Source organism: Macrotis lagotis, chromosome 1 (genome assembly GCF_037893015.1).
Source record: "Macrotis lagotis isolate mMagLag1 chromosome 1, bilby.v1.9.chrom.fasta, whole genome shotgun sequence".
NCBI classification, from domain to species: Eukaryota; Metazoa; Chordata; class Mammalia; order Peramelemorphia; family Peramelidae; genus Macrotis; species Macrotis lagotis.
The window spans coordinates 852,707,459-852,720,201 of record NC_133658.1 but is presented as its reverse complement, the minus strand read 5'-3'; the positions used below and the strand labels follow the sequence as shown (position 1 = coordinate 852,720,201).

At 43.9% G+C, this 12,743-nt stretch overlaps 1 protein-coding gene across 2 annotated transcripts in view; it reads left to right on the top strand.

Moving 5' to 3' along the window:
- HEYL (hes related family bHLH transcription factor with YRPW motif like) overlaps positions 1–9,416 on the top strand; it is a 36,063-nt gene extending 26,647 nt beyond the window's left edge. For both annotated transcript variants that reach the window (XM_074217622.1, XM_074217621.1), the window contains 2 exons: positions 1,062–1,143; positions 7,344–9,416. In XM_074217622.1, the coding sequence (XP_074073723.1) occupies positions 1,062–1,143; positions 7,344–7,993 (732 nt within the window). In that variant the 3' untranslated portion in view covers positions 7,994–9,416. The remainder of the gene's footprint in view (positions 1–1,061; positions 1,144–7,343) is intronic.
- Positions 9,417–12,743: the final 3,327 nt, after the last annotated feature.

The following is a 12,743-nucleotide window of genomic DNA, read 5'->3' as shown; positions in this document are numbered from 1 at the left end:
GGACTGCTATGAATATTTTTGTACAAGTGATGTTTTTACCCTTTTTCATCATCTCTTCAGGGTATAGACCCAGTGGTGGTATTGCTGGATCAAAGGGGATGCACATTTTTGTTTCCCTTTGGGCATAATTCCAAATTGCTCTCCAGAAAGACTGGATGAGTTCACAGTTCCACCAACAATGTATTAGTGTCCCAGGTTTCCTACACCCCTTCCAACATTGATCGTTGTCTTTCCAGGTCCCTTGCCTTATTTTTAACTGGAAGAATAAAGACCACTTAACTGTGAACTTGCTTTTCTTTCATACTCTATATCTCAAAAGCCCATCAATCTCATCTCCATTCTCTCATCCTGATGAGAAGACCTCTTTCCTTGCCAAAACCAACTTGGGTCCTTGATGCCATCTCCTCCCATCTCTTCTGGTAGATTACCTTTTTCTCCAATCTTTAATTTCTCCCTAACCCTCCAAATATGTTCAAGTCTTTCCCAGGCATAAAAGTGTCACTTGTATATTGTCTCAACTTATTATCCCATAAGTCTCTTCCCTTGTATAGACAAACTGTTAGAGAAAGCTGTTTCCACTAACCCACATATCCTCTTTTCTCACTTTTTCCTTAACCCACTACAATCTGGCTTCCAACTTTAATGCTCAACAAACCGTTTCCTCCATAGTTACTAACGATCTCTCAGGTGCCAAATCCAATGGCTTTTCCTCAGTCCTCCTTCTTTACCTCTCTTCAGTCTTCAACACTGGATCATCTTCTCCTCTTGGATACTCTCTTATCCTGAGGAAAAAAACCTCAGTGTGCCAGTCAGTTCTCAAATTCCTGTTACACACCACACACACACACACACACACACACACACACACTATTCCCTTGATTAATCTAAGTTCTTTGAGGACAGGGGTGTTTCATCTCAGTCTCTGTAGCCCTGACACGTCAGGCAGAGAACTGGCATTAGCCCCCCAGGGTGGCAACAGCTCAGTATTGGGGTTCTGCTGCTACTTTCTTCTCCTCCTGAAGATCTGAAGTCCACCCTCTTCTTCTCTTTCTTCCTTACAGGGCTCCTCCAAGCTGGAGAAAGCAGAAATCCTACAGATGACAGTGGATCATTTGAAAATGCTCCGTGCCACTGGAGGGTCCGGTAAGAAAAGCCCTTCTTCCCAAGGGGCTGAAGTGGGGGGTAAGCAAGGGCCAACAAACTATTATCTCCCTCTCTATCTATCCTGCTTTCACTTTCTTTCCCTTCCAGTAAAGTAACCCTTCTCCTCATGTGGGTTCCTGGAAAGGAAACTCCGAGTTTAGAAAGTTGTAAGACCTGAATTCGAATCCCAGTGTTGCTACTTTCTGACTGTGTGATCTAAATCACTTAAACTCTCCAGGCCTCAATTTCCTCACTTGTAAAATTAAGTATTTGGACTAGATTTTTCTAAAGTCCCTCCAAGGTAATGATTTTTTTTTTGGAGGGGCAATGGGGTTAAGTGATTTGTCCAAGGTTATATAGCTAGTAAGTTTCAATGTCTGAGGCTGGATTTGAACTCAGGTCCTCCTGACTCCAGGGTCAGTGCTCAATCTAGGTAATGATAACCACCATGATAACCTCCACCCCTGCCAGCTTCCACTGTTCCAAGGGAGCATGGTGCTGCTCCAACTGGTCACCTGGTTCCCTACCCTACTGTCTAGCTTTCCCTATTATCTACAATTTAGCCACAATTAACTATAATTAAATAATTTAGTCTGGAAATTTTTTAATATTTTGAGAACTATATTTTAATATAATTTGTTTCTTTGTCATTCTAAGAACTTTTTTGTATTTACTGAAAAATATTATTCTGAGAAAGAGTCCAGAGGCTTCATTGGTCTGTGTCCATGACACAAAAATGGCTGATCCTGTGTCTTGGGGCTTTACTGAGTTATGGGCTAGTCAAACTTGGATATATTAGTTCACTTAATCAATCAATCAATTAACATTTTATTTAATTTTCATTAAGCCCCTACTATGTGCTAAGTATTGAGCTTACAAAGAGGCAAAAGGTAGTCTCTGTCCTCAGGTAGCTTACAATCAAATGGGGAGATAAGATGAAAACAAGTCTATACAAAAGAAGATATATGCAGGAGAGATGGGAATCAACAGAGGGAAGATATTGGAATTCAGAGGAATTGGGGGAAGGCTTCCTGGAGGAGGAGGGAAGGCAGAGAAGAGAAGGGAAGAATCATGGGGGACAGAGAGAATGGCCAGAGATGAGTGTGTTGTTCATGGAACAGCCTGTAGGCCAACATCACTAGATCCAAGCATCTGTTTGGGTGAGTAGGAAGACAGGAAAGGTGGGAGGGGGTCTAGGTAATGAAGGGCTTGGAATGTCAAACAGATTATTTCATAGATGGGGCTGCAAGGCAATAGGGAGCCACTGGAAATTATTGAGTAGTGGGGATGTGGAGGGGAAGGTTGACTTGATCAGATTTTCACTTTAGGAAAATCACTTTTGTGGCTGAATGGGGAGGATGGATTGAAATAGAGAGAGAAATTTGAGGCAGGCAGACCCATAGGCAGCTATTGCAATAGTCCAAGTGTGAGGGGATGAGAGCCAGCCTCCCCAAACCCCATCTAAGGCACTGATGTCTAAGAACATCAATGACTTCTTTAAGTTTGCTGGAAGAAATTCCTGTACTGTGTTAGATCAATGGGCATGACAGCTTTGTGTCCAGGGACACAATACAGTTTTGTGTCCATAAAACTGAGGTCACTTCCTGACTCTGTTACCTTTGACCAGGTGATACCTCCGTAGGCCTCATTTTCCTTCTCTATGAAATGAGAGAGTTGTATTAAATTATTTCTGTGGTTCTTTTCAGCATTAAATCCTATCACCACTCACATTCCACCACAAAATATGCAACCCCAGAGAGAAAGAAGAATTAGCTATAACCTTGTACCTGAAGGGACTTTATTGTTCAGAAAACAGAGATAAGAATATTGGCATTCGTGGAGATTCAACTAAAGAACTCTAATAACTCACAGTTACTGGTGCTTAAAGATTTAAAAAGTATTTTGATGCATTTTATCTCAATCCTGTCTGTTGAGCATAATTATGACCCCCACTTTACAGAGGAGAAACTGAGGCTAAGAGAGGATAAGTGACTTGCTCAGGATCATATGGTGCCTCTGGCATTAGTGAGATTCAAACTTGGATCTTCTCTGACTCCTTGTCATGCCTCTAACTAGCTGAGTTCATAAATAGGCTGGATGTCCTTCGATGTTCCTTCTGACACTGATTCTAGGATTCATTGACTCAGAAAAGATGCAGTTAGACAGGCTTACAGTGATAATAAGGTCATAGATTTAGAGCTGAAAGGAACTTTAGAGAACACACTCTGTCTCTGGCCATTCTTTCTGTCCCCCATGCTTAGAGTCCAAGCCTCTCATTTTAAAGGTGAGGAAACTGAGGCACAGAGAGGTTAAGAGATTTGCCCAGATTCACAGAACTAGTCAGTGTTTGATGGAGGCATCATTTCATCCTATCCCCCTCCCCTTCATATTTACAGCTGGGAAAAGTACTCAATTTGCCTAAAGTCACAAAGGTGGCAAGTATCTGAGTAGGATTTGAACTCAAATCCTCTTCCATCAGATAAAGTGCTCTTTTTGCTGCACTATGAATGAATCAAGATTAGAGAATCTGAACCCCTTTGCTTTATGAATATTGCCTTATAAATGAGACACTTGGTACCTAAGCATTGAAAGTACAAGGACATGTCAGTGGTCTTATCGGTCCCGGAGGCAGGAAGACCTGAGTGCAAACCCAGCCTCAGATACTTACTAACTGTGTGATCCTAAGCAAGTCACTTAATTACAGTTCATCACAATTTTCTCATCTGTAAAAATGGAGAAAATAATAGCACCTACTTCCCAAGGTTGTTTTGAGGATCAAATGAGATAATATTTATAAAGTGCCAGGCTAATAAGGTGCCATATAAATGTCAGCCATTAGCTATTATCCTGCAGAACCCCAGTCTCTCTTGGCTGGTTTGTCCCTGAATTAGGAAAAGTGTCTGAGTTACACTGACCTTCCCTTTGGAGTAGCTTACAGGAAAGAATTCTCCTTGAAGATAAGGAGGGGATCTGGAAAAAAATGACTTTCTGGTCCTTGGCTGACCTTGACCTGATGGGAGCCCATCATGCCTCAGTGCTTCTGGCCTCCACAGTGACCCTGATTTCTGAGCCAGAACTGGGTCCCTTGCCCCAGGGATAACAGTATCATAAAGGCAGAGCTCAAAGGAACTTTTTTTTCCTTTGAGATGAGGAAAAGTCACTCTGGTTTTGGGGAAAATGAGTTAATAAAGCATAGATTCAATACCTTTTGCATTATCGATAGTTAGAGTTCATATTGATTGGTTACTTTATGACTGCTGAATACTTTCGAGATGGCTTCATATCCCATCCTCACAACTGTCCTGTTGGGGGATATAGAGGGGAGGGGCAGAGAGTTTCATCCCCATTTTACAAATGAAGAAACAGAAAGGAAGTGACTTCTGCAAGGTCATTTGACTTAGAAATGGTAGAGTTAGGATTTGAACTTTGATCTTTTGAGTCCAAGTTGAATGTGTTTTCCATTACACTATGTAATATTTAATATCTGCCCTGGTCTGGAAGTGACTCCATGTGGATTTTTCATTTCAGGAGTCTAAGAGCAAGCTGTGGGTAATTATAGAACAAAGACATTGTCCTTGCCTAAGGGTATTTCTTCTTGTTCAATTAGGTCCACCCTCCCATGACCCCACTGGGAGTTTTTTTTTTTGATAGAGCTACTGGAATGGTCTGCCACTGCCTTCTCTAGGTCATTTCACAGATGAGGAACTGAGGCAAGCAGGGTTAAGTGACTTGCCCAGGGTCACAAAGCTATTTAGTGTCTGAAGCTGGATTTGAACTCAGGAAGATGAGTCTTCCTCATTCCAAACCCAGTGCTTACATTCATAGGAGAACATAACACTTAAAAGGGAGCTGAAAAGTATAGGAATGAAGGACGAGGAACTTCTGTGGAATAACCAACCTGTGCAAATGTAGATAGGAGAAGGAAGGTTGAGATCCGAGAAATAGTTGATGGCTGGAATCTGTGAAAAGAGGTTATGGGGGGCAGCTAGGTGGCATAGTGGATAGAGCACCAGCCCTGGAGTCAGGAGTAACTGAGTTCAAATCCAGCCTCAGACACTAATTACCTAGCTGTGTGGCCTTGGGCAAGCCACTTAACCCCATTGCCTTGGAAAAAAAAAAGAGGCTGTGAATGAAGATTCTGGAGAATGAAGGGTGGCAGCTCTGAGATCTTCCTCAAAAACATTCTGAGAGGACCTCACCAATGGCTTCAGGGCTCAAGGGATAAGGGACTGAAACATGGCAACAAAGTCTGGAGAGTAAAGCATGACTTCACTGGACTTTTTCACAAAATAGGGGTTCCTGGAAAACCTTACCATGGAGAGAAGCCATCCAATGTGAACTCTCAGTTTTATCCAGGACTAAAGTTGTAGGCTTGGTTCACAAAGCACTGATCTTAGAGTCAGGAAGACATGAATTTAAATCTAGCTCCAGACATATACTAACTAGGTGAATCTGGGCAAGTCACTTAACCCTGTTTCCCTCAGTTTCATCATTTGCAAAATGAGCTGGAGAAGGAAATCACAAACTATTCCAGTATTTTTGCCAAGAAAGCCTCATCATAAACAATATTAGAATGCTATGGGACTGTAATTAAGTGACTTGCTTAGGACACAGCTTGGGGTGGCTAGGTGCCATATTGGATAGAGCACTGGCCTTGGAGTCAGGAGTACCTGAGTTCAAATCCGGCCTCAGACACTTAATAATTACCTAGCCGTGTGGCCTTGGGCAAGCCACTTAACCCCATTGCCTTGAAAAAAAATTAAAAAAAAAAAGAATCACACAGCTAGTAAGTGTCTGAGGCTGGGTTTGCACTCAGGTCTTCCTGCCTCCAGGGCCAACATTCTATTCACTGTTAGTTAAGGAGAGTGTCAAGTCTCTGAAGCCAGATTTGAACTGGTGCTCTATCCATAGCACCACTTAGTTTGCCCCTTGTTGTCACTTAACCCTGATTGCCTCATGTCCAGGGCCATCTCTAGTCCTCCCGATCCATATCTGGTCACTGGACCAGATGGCTCTGGGGGAGAAAGTCAGGTTGGTGACTTAGCACAGCACCCCCTCACTCAAATCCAGATCACTTGCTTGTCGTAACATCGTCTCCCTGATGTCATGCTCCTCTTTGAGAAGGAAGGACAAACAACCCAACCTGGGAGAAACTCAGATCATCCAGTCCAACTTCTCTCCCCTAATCCTGTTTCTATTGACAAATGCAACTTCCATTCAACAAATATTTTTGAGTTTTTTTTTTTTTTTGCAAGGCAATGGGTTAGACTTGTCCAAGTTCACACAGCTAGGTAATTATTAAGTGTCTGAGGTCAGATTTGAACTCAGGTCCTCCTGACTCCAGGGCTGGTGCTCTATCCACTGCATCACCTATTTTATTTTATTTAGAGCTAGGAGGTTCTTTAAGGGTCCTGGAATTCAGTCCTCCACCTCTTGTATTTTTAACAGATTAGAAAACTGGGACTCAGATAGTTGGATAGTTCTCCCAGAAGCAAAAAGGAAGTCAGTGTGATGATATAAGGTAGAAAAGACGCTCTATTCAGAGTTCAATGAACCTGGATTTATATCCTAGCTCTGCTGCAATCTGATGTGATGATGATGATGATGAATACATTCATATAATATATTAATAGTAATGGGGGCAGCTCAATGGCACAGTGGATAGAGTGCCCAGCTTGGAGTTAAAAAGAGTCACCTTCCTGAATTCAAATCCAGCCCCAGACATTTACTAGCTATGTGTATGTCCCTGGGCAAGTCACTTAATCTTGTTTACCTCAGTTTCCTTATCTGTAAAATGTGCTGGAGAAGGCAATGGCAAACTGCTCCAGTATCTTTGCCAGTGGGATCAAGAGGAGTCATCAGACACAGCAGAACAACAAAGCAGTCCTTTCTAGTTTTAAATCTGTGATTCTGTCAGATTCTCAGGCTTCAGTTGCAGCTGTAAGTCATAATTATGTTCTTACTGCTGATAAGTAAGTGGAAGCTGATGGGAAACTAATTCTGCCTGAGTTATTTTTATCCAGGAGAGTGGGAAGTTGGGCCTTATTCTAACATATTTCAGGCCTTTGAAAACTTAGCAGACTATTGCAGTGGTTCCCTCCCTGAGCCGTTCAGTAGTTTTAGTGGATGGCTAAGTGAAGTGAATAGGTGTCCTTGTAGATCAGCAGGTCCTGATGTTTTTTGTCCCCTTTGCCTCTCAGGCCTCTTTGATGCTCGAGCCCTGGCAGTAGACTACAGAAGCATAGGTTTTCGAGAGTGCCTCACTGAGGTCGGCAGATACCTTCGAATCCTGGAGGGCCAGAGCAGCACAGAACCCATCCGACTCCGCCTCCTCTCTCATCTGCACAACTACATTGCTGAGATGGTGCCCTCGCCAGGGGCTGCCACCTTCCTGCCTTGCCCAGCTTGGCCCTGGGTATTCCCCCACGGCTCCTCGGCACCAGTCCCTCAACAGGGGCCCAGCCCAGGTCTGGCGCTCGTGACTGCCTCTTCTCTGGCATATTCCATCCCTATGCTCCGAACGGCCCCTCTTCACCGAATTTCTGGTGCCATCCTACCAGCCCGGAAGAGCTTTCTGAGTCATCGGGTGCCAGCATCTCCCCATAGAGCCCGCCCCGCAGGAAGGCCAGCTAGCCCAGCCTCCATCCCCGTGGGTGGTGCGACATCCAGGAACAGCCACATCTCCGCAGTCCTCCTCTCCTCCTCCTCCTGCTCCCCCTCCACTGGAGTCCCAGGCCCTCCTGCCTACACATCCCCACCTGCAGTGAGTCCATCTGCTCAGGGGCTGGCAGGCAGGGTTGGCTCCGCCAGACTCTGCCGCTCCTGGACTACTGAAGTCGGGGCTTTCTGAGGTTCCTGGGGACCGTGACCCCAGCCAGTCTGACTTTCCCCCTTTGTTTCCTGAATGGCATCATAATGCAAAGGGCTCAGTTTTCCGTCACCATCCCGGTCTCTCCCTGCTTCTCACATTTCCCATCTTTGTGTCATCTATCTCCATTTATTTTCCTTTATCCATTTCAATTGGACGAATAATCCTGAAACTTACTGCCTGGTGTATCCGAGTGAGCCTCGAATCCAAGGCCAGAGGCCCTGGCCTCATCTCCTGGCTCTGGTCCTTCCTGACTGAGGGACCCTGGGAAGACCCCCTGTCTCTGGGCCCTAGATATGACCTTTCCAGATTGGAGGAGTGGGACTAGATGCTCCCCATCTCTTCATCTGCAGAGCTTTTCGTATGGGGTCTAGACCCTTGGGGCTCCTGCAGGTAGATCTATTCTACCATGTAATTGCCAGCATCCTCTAGGTAGAGGGAGTTGTGGCACCCCCATAGGTAATGTTGCCTTGTAAGAATGGCCTGGGCTACACGACACGAACCACAGCGGACAGGCAAATGAGGCTCCTTGGGCTTTATGAAAGAGGCCTCGTTCGGACCTTGATCAGATACACTAGGTCTTCATTCCTTGACTTTGGTACCTGTTCCTTTTTTATGGATGCCCCTTTTTGAACACTGATTCATCCCAATCCCCCACCCCAGCTTCCCCTTCAGAGAAATTCCCTAGAGCGACATAGCTTCCAAGAGAGGGCTGTCCCATCTAGATGGTTCAGTGCCAGCAAGCTGGCAAGATCCACAGAGTGCTGGACTTGAAGCCAGGAAGACATAAATTCAGATTCTACTTACCAGCTGTGACCATGGACAAGTCCCTTAACCTCTCTGTGCCTTGGTTTCCTCATCTGTAACAATACCTATCTCCCAGGGTGGTTGTGAGAATCAGAGTTAACGTGTGTGTAGTGCTTTGTGAACTTTATGGAGCTATATGTATTCATGCCTAGTTATTATTCTTATTTCTGTGGGTCCGTGGCAAAGTCAGCCCCTTGCTTGGCGCCCTTCCCAGCAAATGCACTCATCTGGGATCAATCTTGGTGGAGGGCTTGGGGAGGAAGGAGACAAGGGGGAATGTTTGGAGAGCACATAGCATTGCTTCCCAGGCCAGCTGACTCTTCTGGGAGGTCAAGCTCAGAAGGAATAAATGACATTGAAGTGGTAATTTCTCTGGAATCCTGTTCCAGGACAAGCAGCTCAAGCACGTCTGACCTTTCGCTACAGTGAAAAGTGTGAATAAATATAAAAAGAGCCATTGAGCAAGATTGTGTTTCTGCTTTTGCCCCACTTTACTCCAGATGAAGTAGAAAAACAGGGTCACAAGATTGAGTTTTTGTCCCTTACTTATAACCACTGAATAAAGAATCTAAGCCACAGAATCAGAGAATCTCAGATTTAGAAGGGTCTTTGAGATAAATGTTTAACAACCAGCTGCAGGGTGGGGGGGGGGAGGCAGCTGAGGGGAGTATGCCTGATATATTTTTAAGTTTAATCTGCATTATTTTTTTTTTTTTAGATTTTTGCAAGGCAAATGGGGCTAAGTGGCCTGCCCAAGGCCACACAGCTAAGCAACCATCAAGTGTTTGAGACCCGACCTGAACCCAGGCACTCCTGACTCCAGGGCTGGTGCTTTATCCACTGCGCCACCTAGCCGCCCCTAATCTGCATTATTTACATTTCTCCATCTTCTTTAGGTGATCAACAAAACAATAGATCAAACCCTGATTTATACCATTTATTTTTTAGATGGAAATATGGTGAAAATCTAATGATCAGATCTCTCCAATAGGTTCCCGATTCCAGTACACACCACTTCATTAGAGATCAACTAACTCTCATAAACTCAGAGATTTTGGGGTGAGATGGGTTCTAAGTGTTCATCCTGTCCAACCCCTCCTAGAATAATATCCTGAGCCTCTGAGAGGGAAGGTAACCTGCCCAAGGTCACACAGATAACAAGATAGATCCAGAATTCCAGTTCACTTCTTTCAGTTCCAAATTCTGTGTTGCTTTCATGAGCTACACTGCCTCCCCTCTACCGGCCTATCTTTCTATAAGGTCTCATTCAGTTTTAACTTGATACTTTCTTATGACAGGGAGCTCATTACTTTTGGACATAGCCCCTTCTACATTCATCAGCTAATAAGTCCCCCCCCCACCATTATATCTACTGCCCGACAGATCATAAGAGCTTAATAGATGTAGATTGAATTGGATCTGTTCTGCCTCTCTGAAGTTCCTTTAGTGTTCCTCTTTCTGTCTTCTAGGGCCAAAGAAAAAGAGTACAATCTCTCCTAATCACAACCCTTCCAGAACTTAAAGAGGACTAACTTGTGCTACCCTCAGCCTTCCCTTCTCTAAGCCACACATTTCCAGGTCCTTCAATTGATTTTTGCTTGGTACCAAGACTTCATCTCCTCATTCTCTTTCCCTTCTTGTCAAAAATGTGCTTCTCATGTCTTAGGGATAAAGGCTGGCCCTGGCATTTGGGCAGCATATGGAATTCCTAGGTGAAGAAAGTCAATTGGCACTTTATTTACAACTTAATGTAATGATTTGCCCTGAATCACACAGCTTCCTAAAATGTGGTGGCTAGGCTAGAACCAAATACCATTTGACTCTACCAGATATCTAAACATAGAACTGTTCTGGTTCTGAACTATCCTCTCTCTCTCTCTTTTTCTTTTCTTTTTTTTTTTTTTTAGATTTTTGCAAGGCAAATGGGGTTAAGTGGCTTGCCCAAGGCCACACGGCTAGGTAATTATTAAGTGTCTGAGACCGGATTTGAACCCAGGTACTCCTGACTCCAGGGCCGGTGCTTTATCCACTATGCCACCTAGCCACCCTGACTATCCCTCTCTTAACAGAGACTAAATGACATTAACTTTTTTGGCTGCCATGTTATGTTGAATACCTTGGGTGCAGCTAGGTGGCACAGTGGATAAAGCACCGGCCCTGGAGTCAGGAGTACCTGGGTTCAAATCCGGTCTCAGACACTTAATAATTACCTAGCCGTGTGGCCTTGGGCAAGCCACTTAGCCCCATTTGCCTTGCCAAAAAAAAAACAAACCTAAAAAAATGAATATTGACCTTGTACAGTGGAAAGAACAGTGAAGTTATAGTCACAGCAACAGTTTCACTGTTTGTATAATCAAGACCTATCTCTGGGCCTTTTTCCTCATAAATGAAGAGGTTGGACTTAGATGTGTCTAGTGTTCCTGCCCGCTAGGTGATGCCATTGGACACAGCATGCTGGGCTTGGAGGCAGGAAGATCTGAGTTTGAATTTGACCTCAGACACTTACTAGCCTGTGTGACCCTGGCCAAGTTACTTCACCCTGTTTGCCTCAATTTCCTCATCTGTAAAATGAGCTGGAGAAGGAAATAGCAAACCACTCTAGTATCTTTGCAAAGAAAACCTAAAATGGAGTCACAAAGAGTCAGACATGACTAAACAATGTTATAACAACATGCACCTGCCATCTCTATGGGGATGACCTGACAACTAAAAGCTCAAGATCTTTTTCACATGATCTGATATCTAAGGGTATTTTATATCTGTTGACCTTTGAAGTTCCAACATCTAGTAAGGCATGTGGTAAGAGGAGGCCATTGGAGAGAGGCAGCAATTTCCCTGGAGCTGACCAAGAGACCTCTGAGGTCACATCTAGCTCTAACCATCTGTGAATAACTACATCTTTTCCTATAATTGATTTTCTTGGACCAAAAAGTATTCTGGAAATCGGTGGAGCTGGACACCTTAGGGACAGGAGTCCATACCTTTGGTTCCAAGTCTGGTCCTACCTCTCACAAATCCTGGCTGTGTGACCTCAAGCAAGTCTCAACTTCTCAGTGCTATAGGCAAGTCTCTCAGACTATAAATAGCAGAGAAGGTGTTGATCTGCCTTGGTAGAGGTAGTTTCCTATACCATAAAAATGGCACCTAAGGCACTATTCCCCTTTGATTTAAGCAAGAAGAAAACTCCCAAACTTTCACCATGAACCAGTCAAAATCATACCCAGTTTCCAATCCACAAATACCCTGCACATCTTGGTCCACCCCAGAAGCCAGGATTCATGGTCATGGAAGTTATCATGAAACCATTTAGAGCCTTTAAAGATCTGTGGGTTCAGCTCTGGAGGAAAGGAAAGATATGGAAAAATCAAAGTCAACTTAAGAAAGCTGACCCTAGAGACAAAATGCACAGACAGGGACCTCCTACTGACCCTCCTCTGCTCCTCAATATTCTACCTCATAATTTTAAAAATATTTTTACTTCATTTTGTCTCAGGTTCTGAAAATCTACCCAGTGAAGTTCCAATAAATTTATAAACCCCCTCTATTTAAAAAGTCAGATCTCTTTGAGAAGTTTATGAGGTAACTGATAATTTACATGCTAGTGAGAATTTGAATAGTTTTCCTCCCAACCTCTATACTTAGATGAGCTATACTCATCTAAAGGGGTGAGATTAGAGTGTGTGTGTGTGTGTGTGTGTGTGTGTGTGTGTGTGTGTGTGTGTGTAGTTTAAGAACCTGGAGCTCTTTTTGGGTTGGATGATGAAGACAAAGAATTTATATTATATTCTGCCTGTGCTCAGGAAAGGGACTATGGATGCTTTTTACAGAATCTTAGAATTATAGACCTTAGAAACCAACTTGTTTAACAGTTAAGATTCCCCTCAATGAAATGTTCAAATGTTTAAAGAACTCTGGTGAAAGGGAC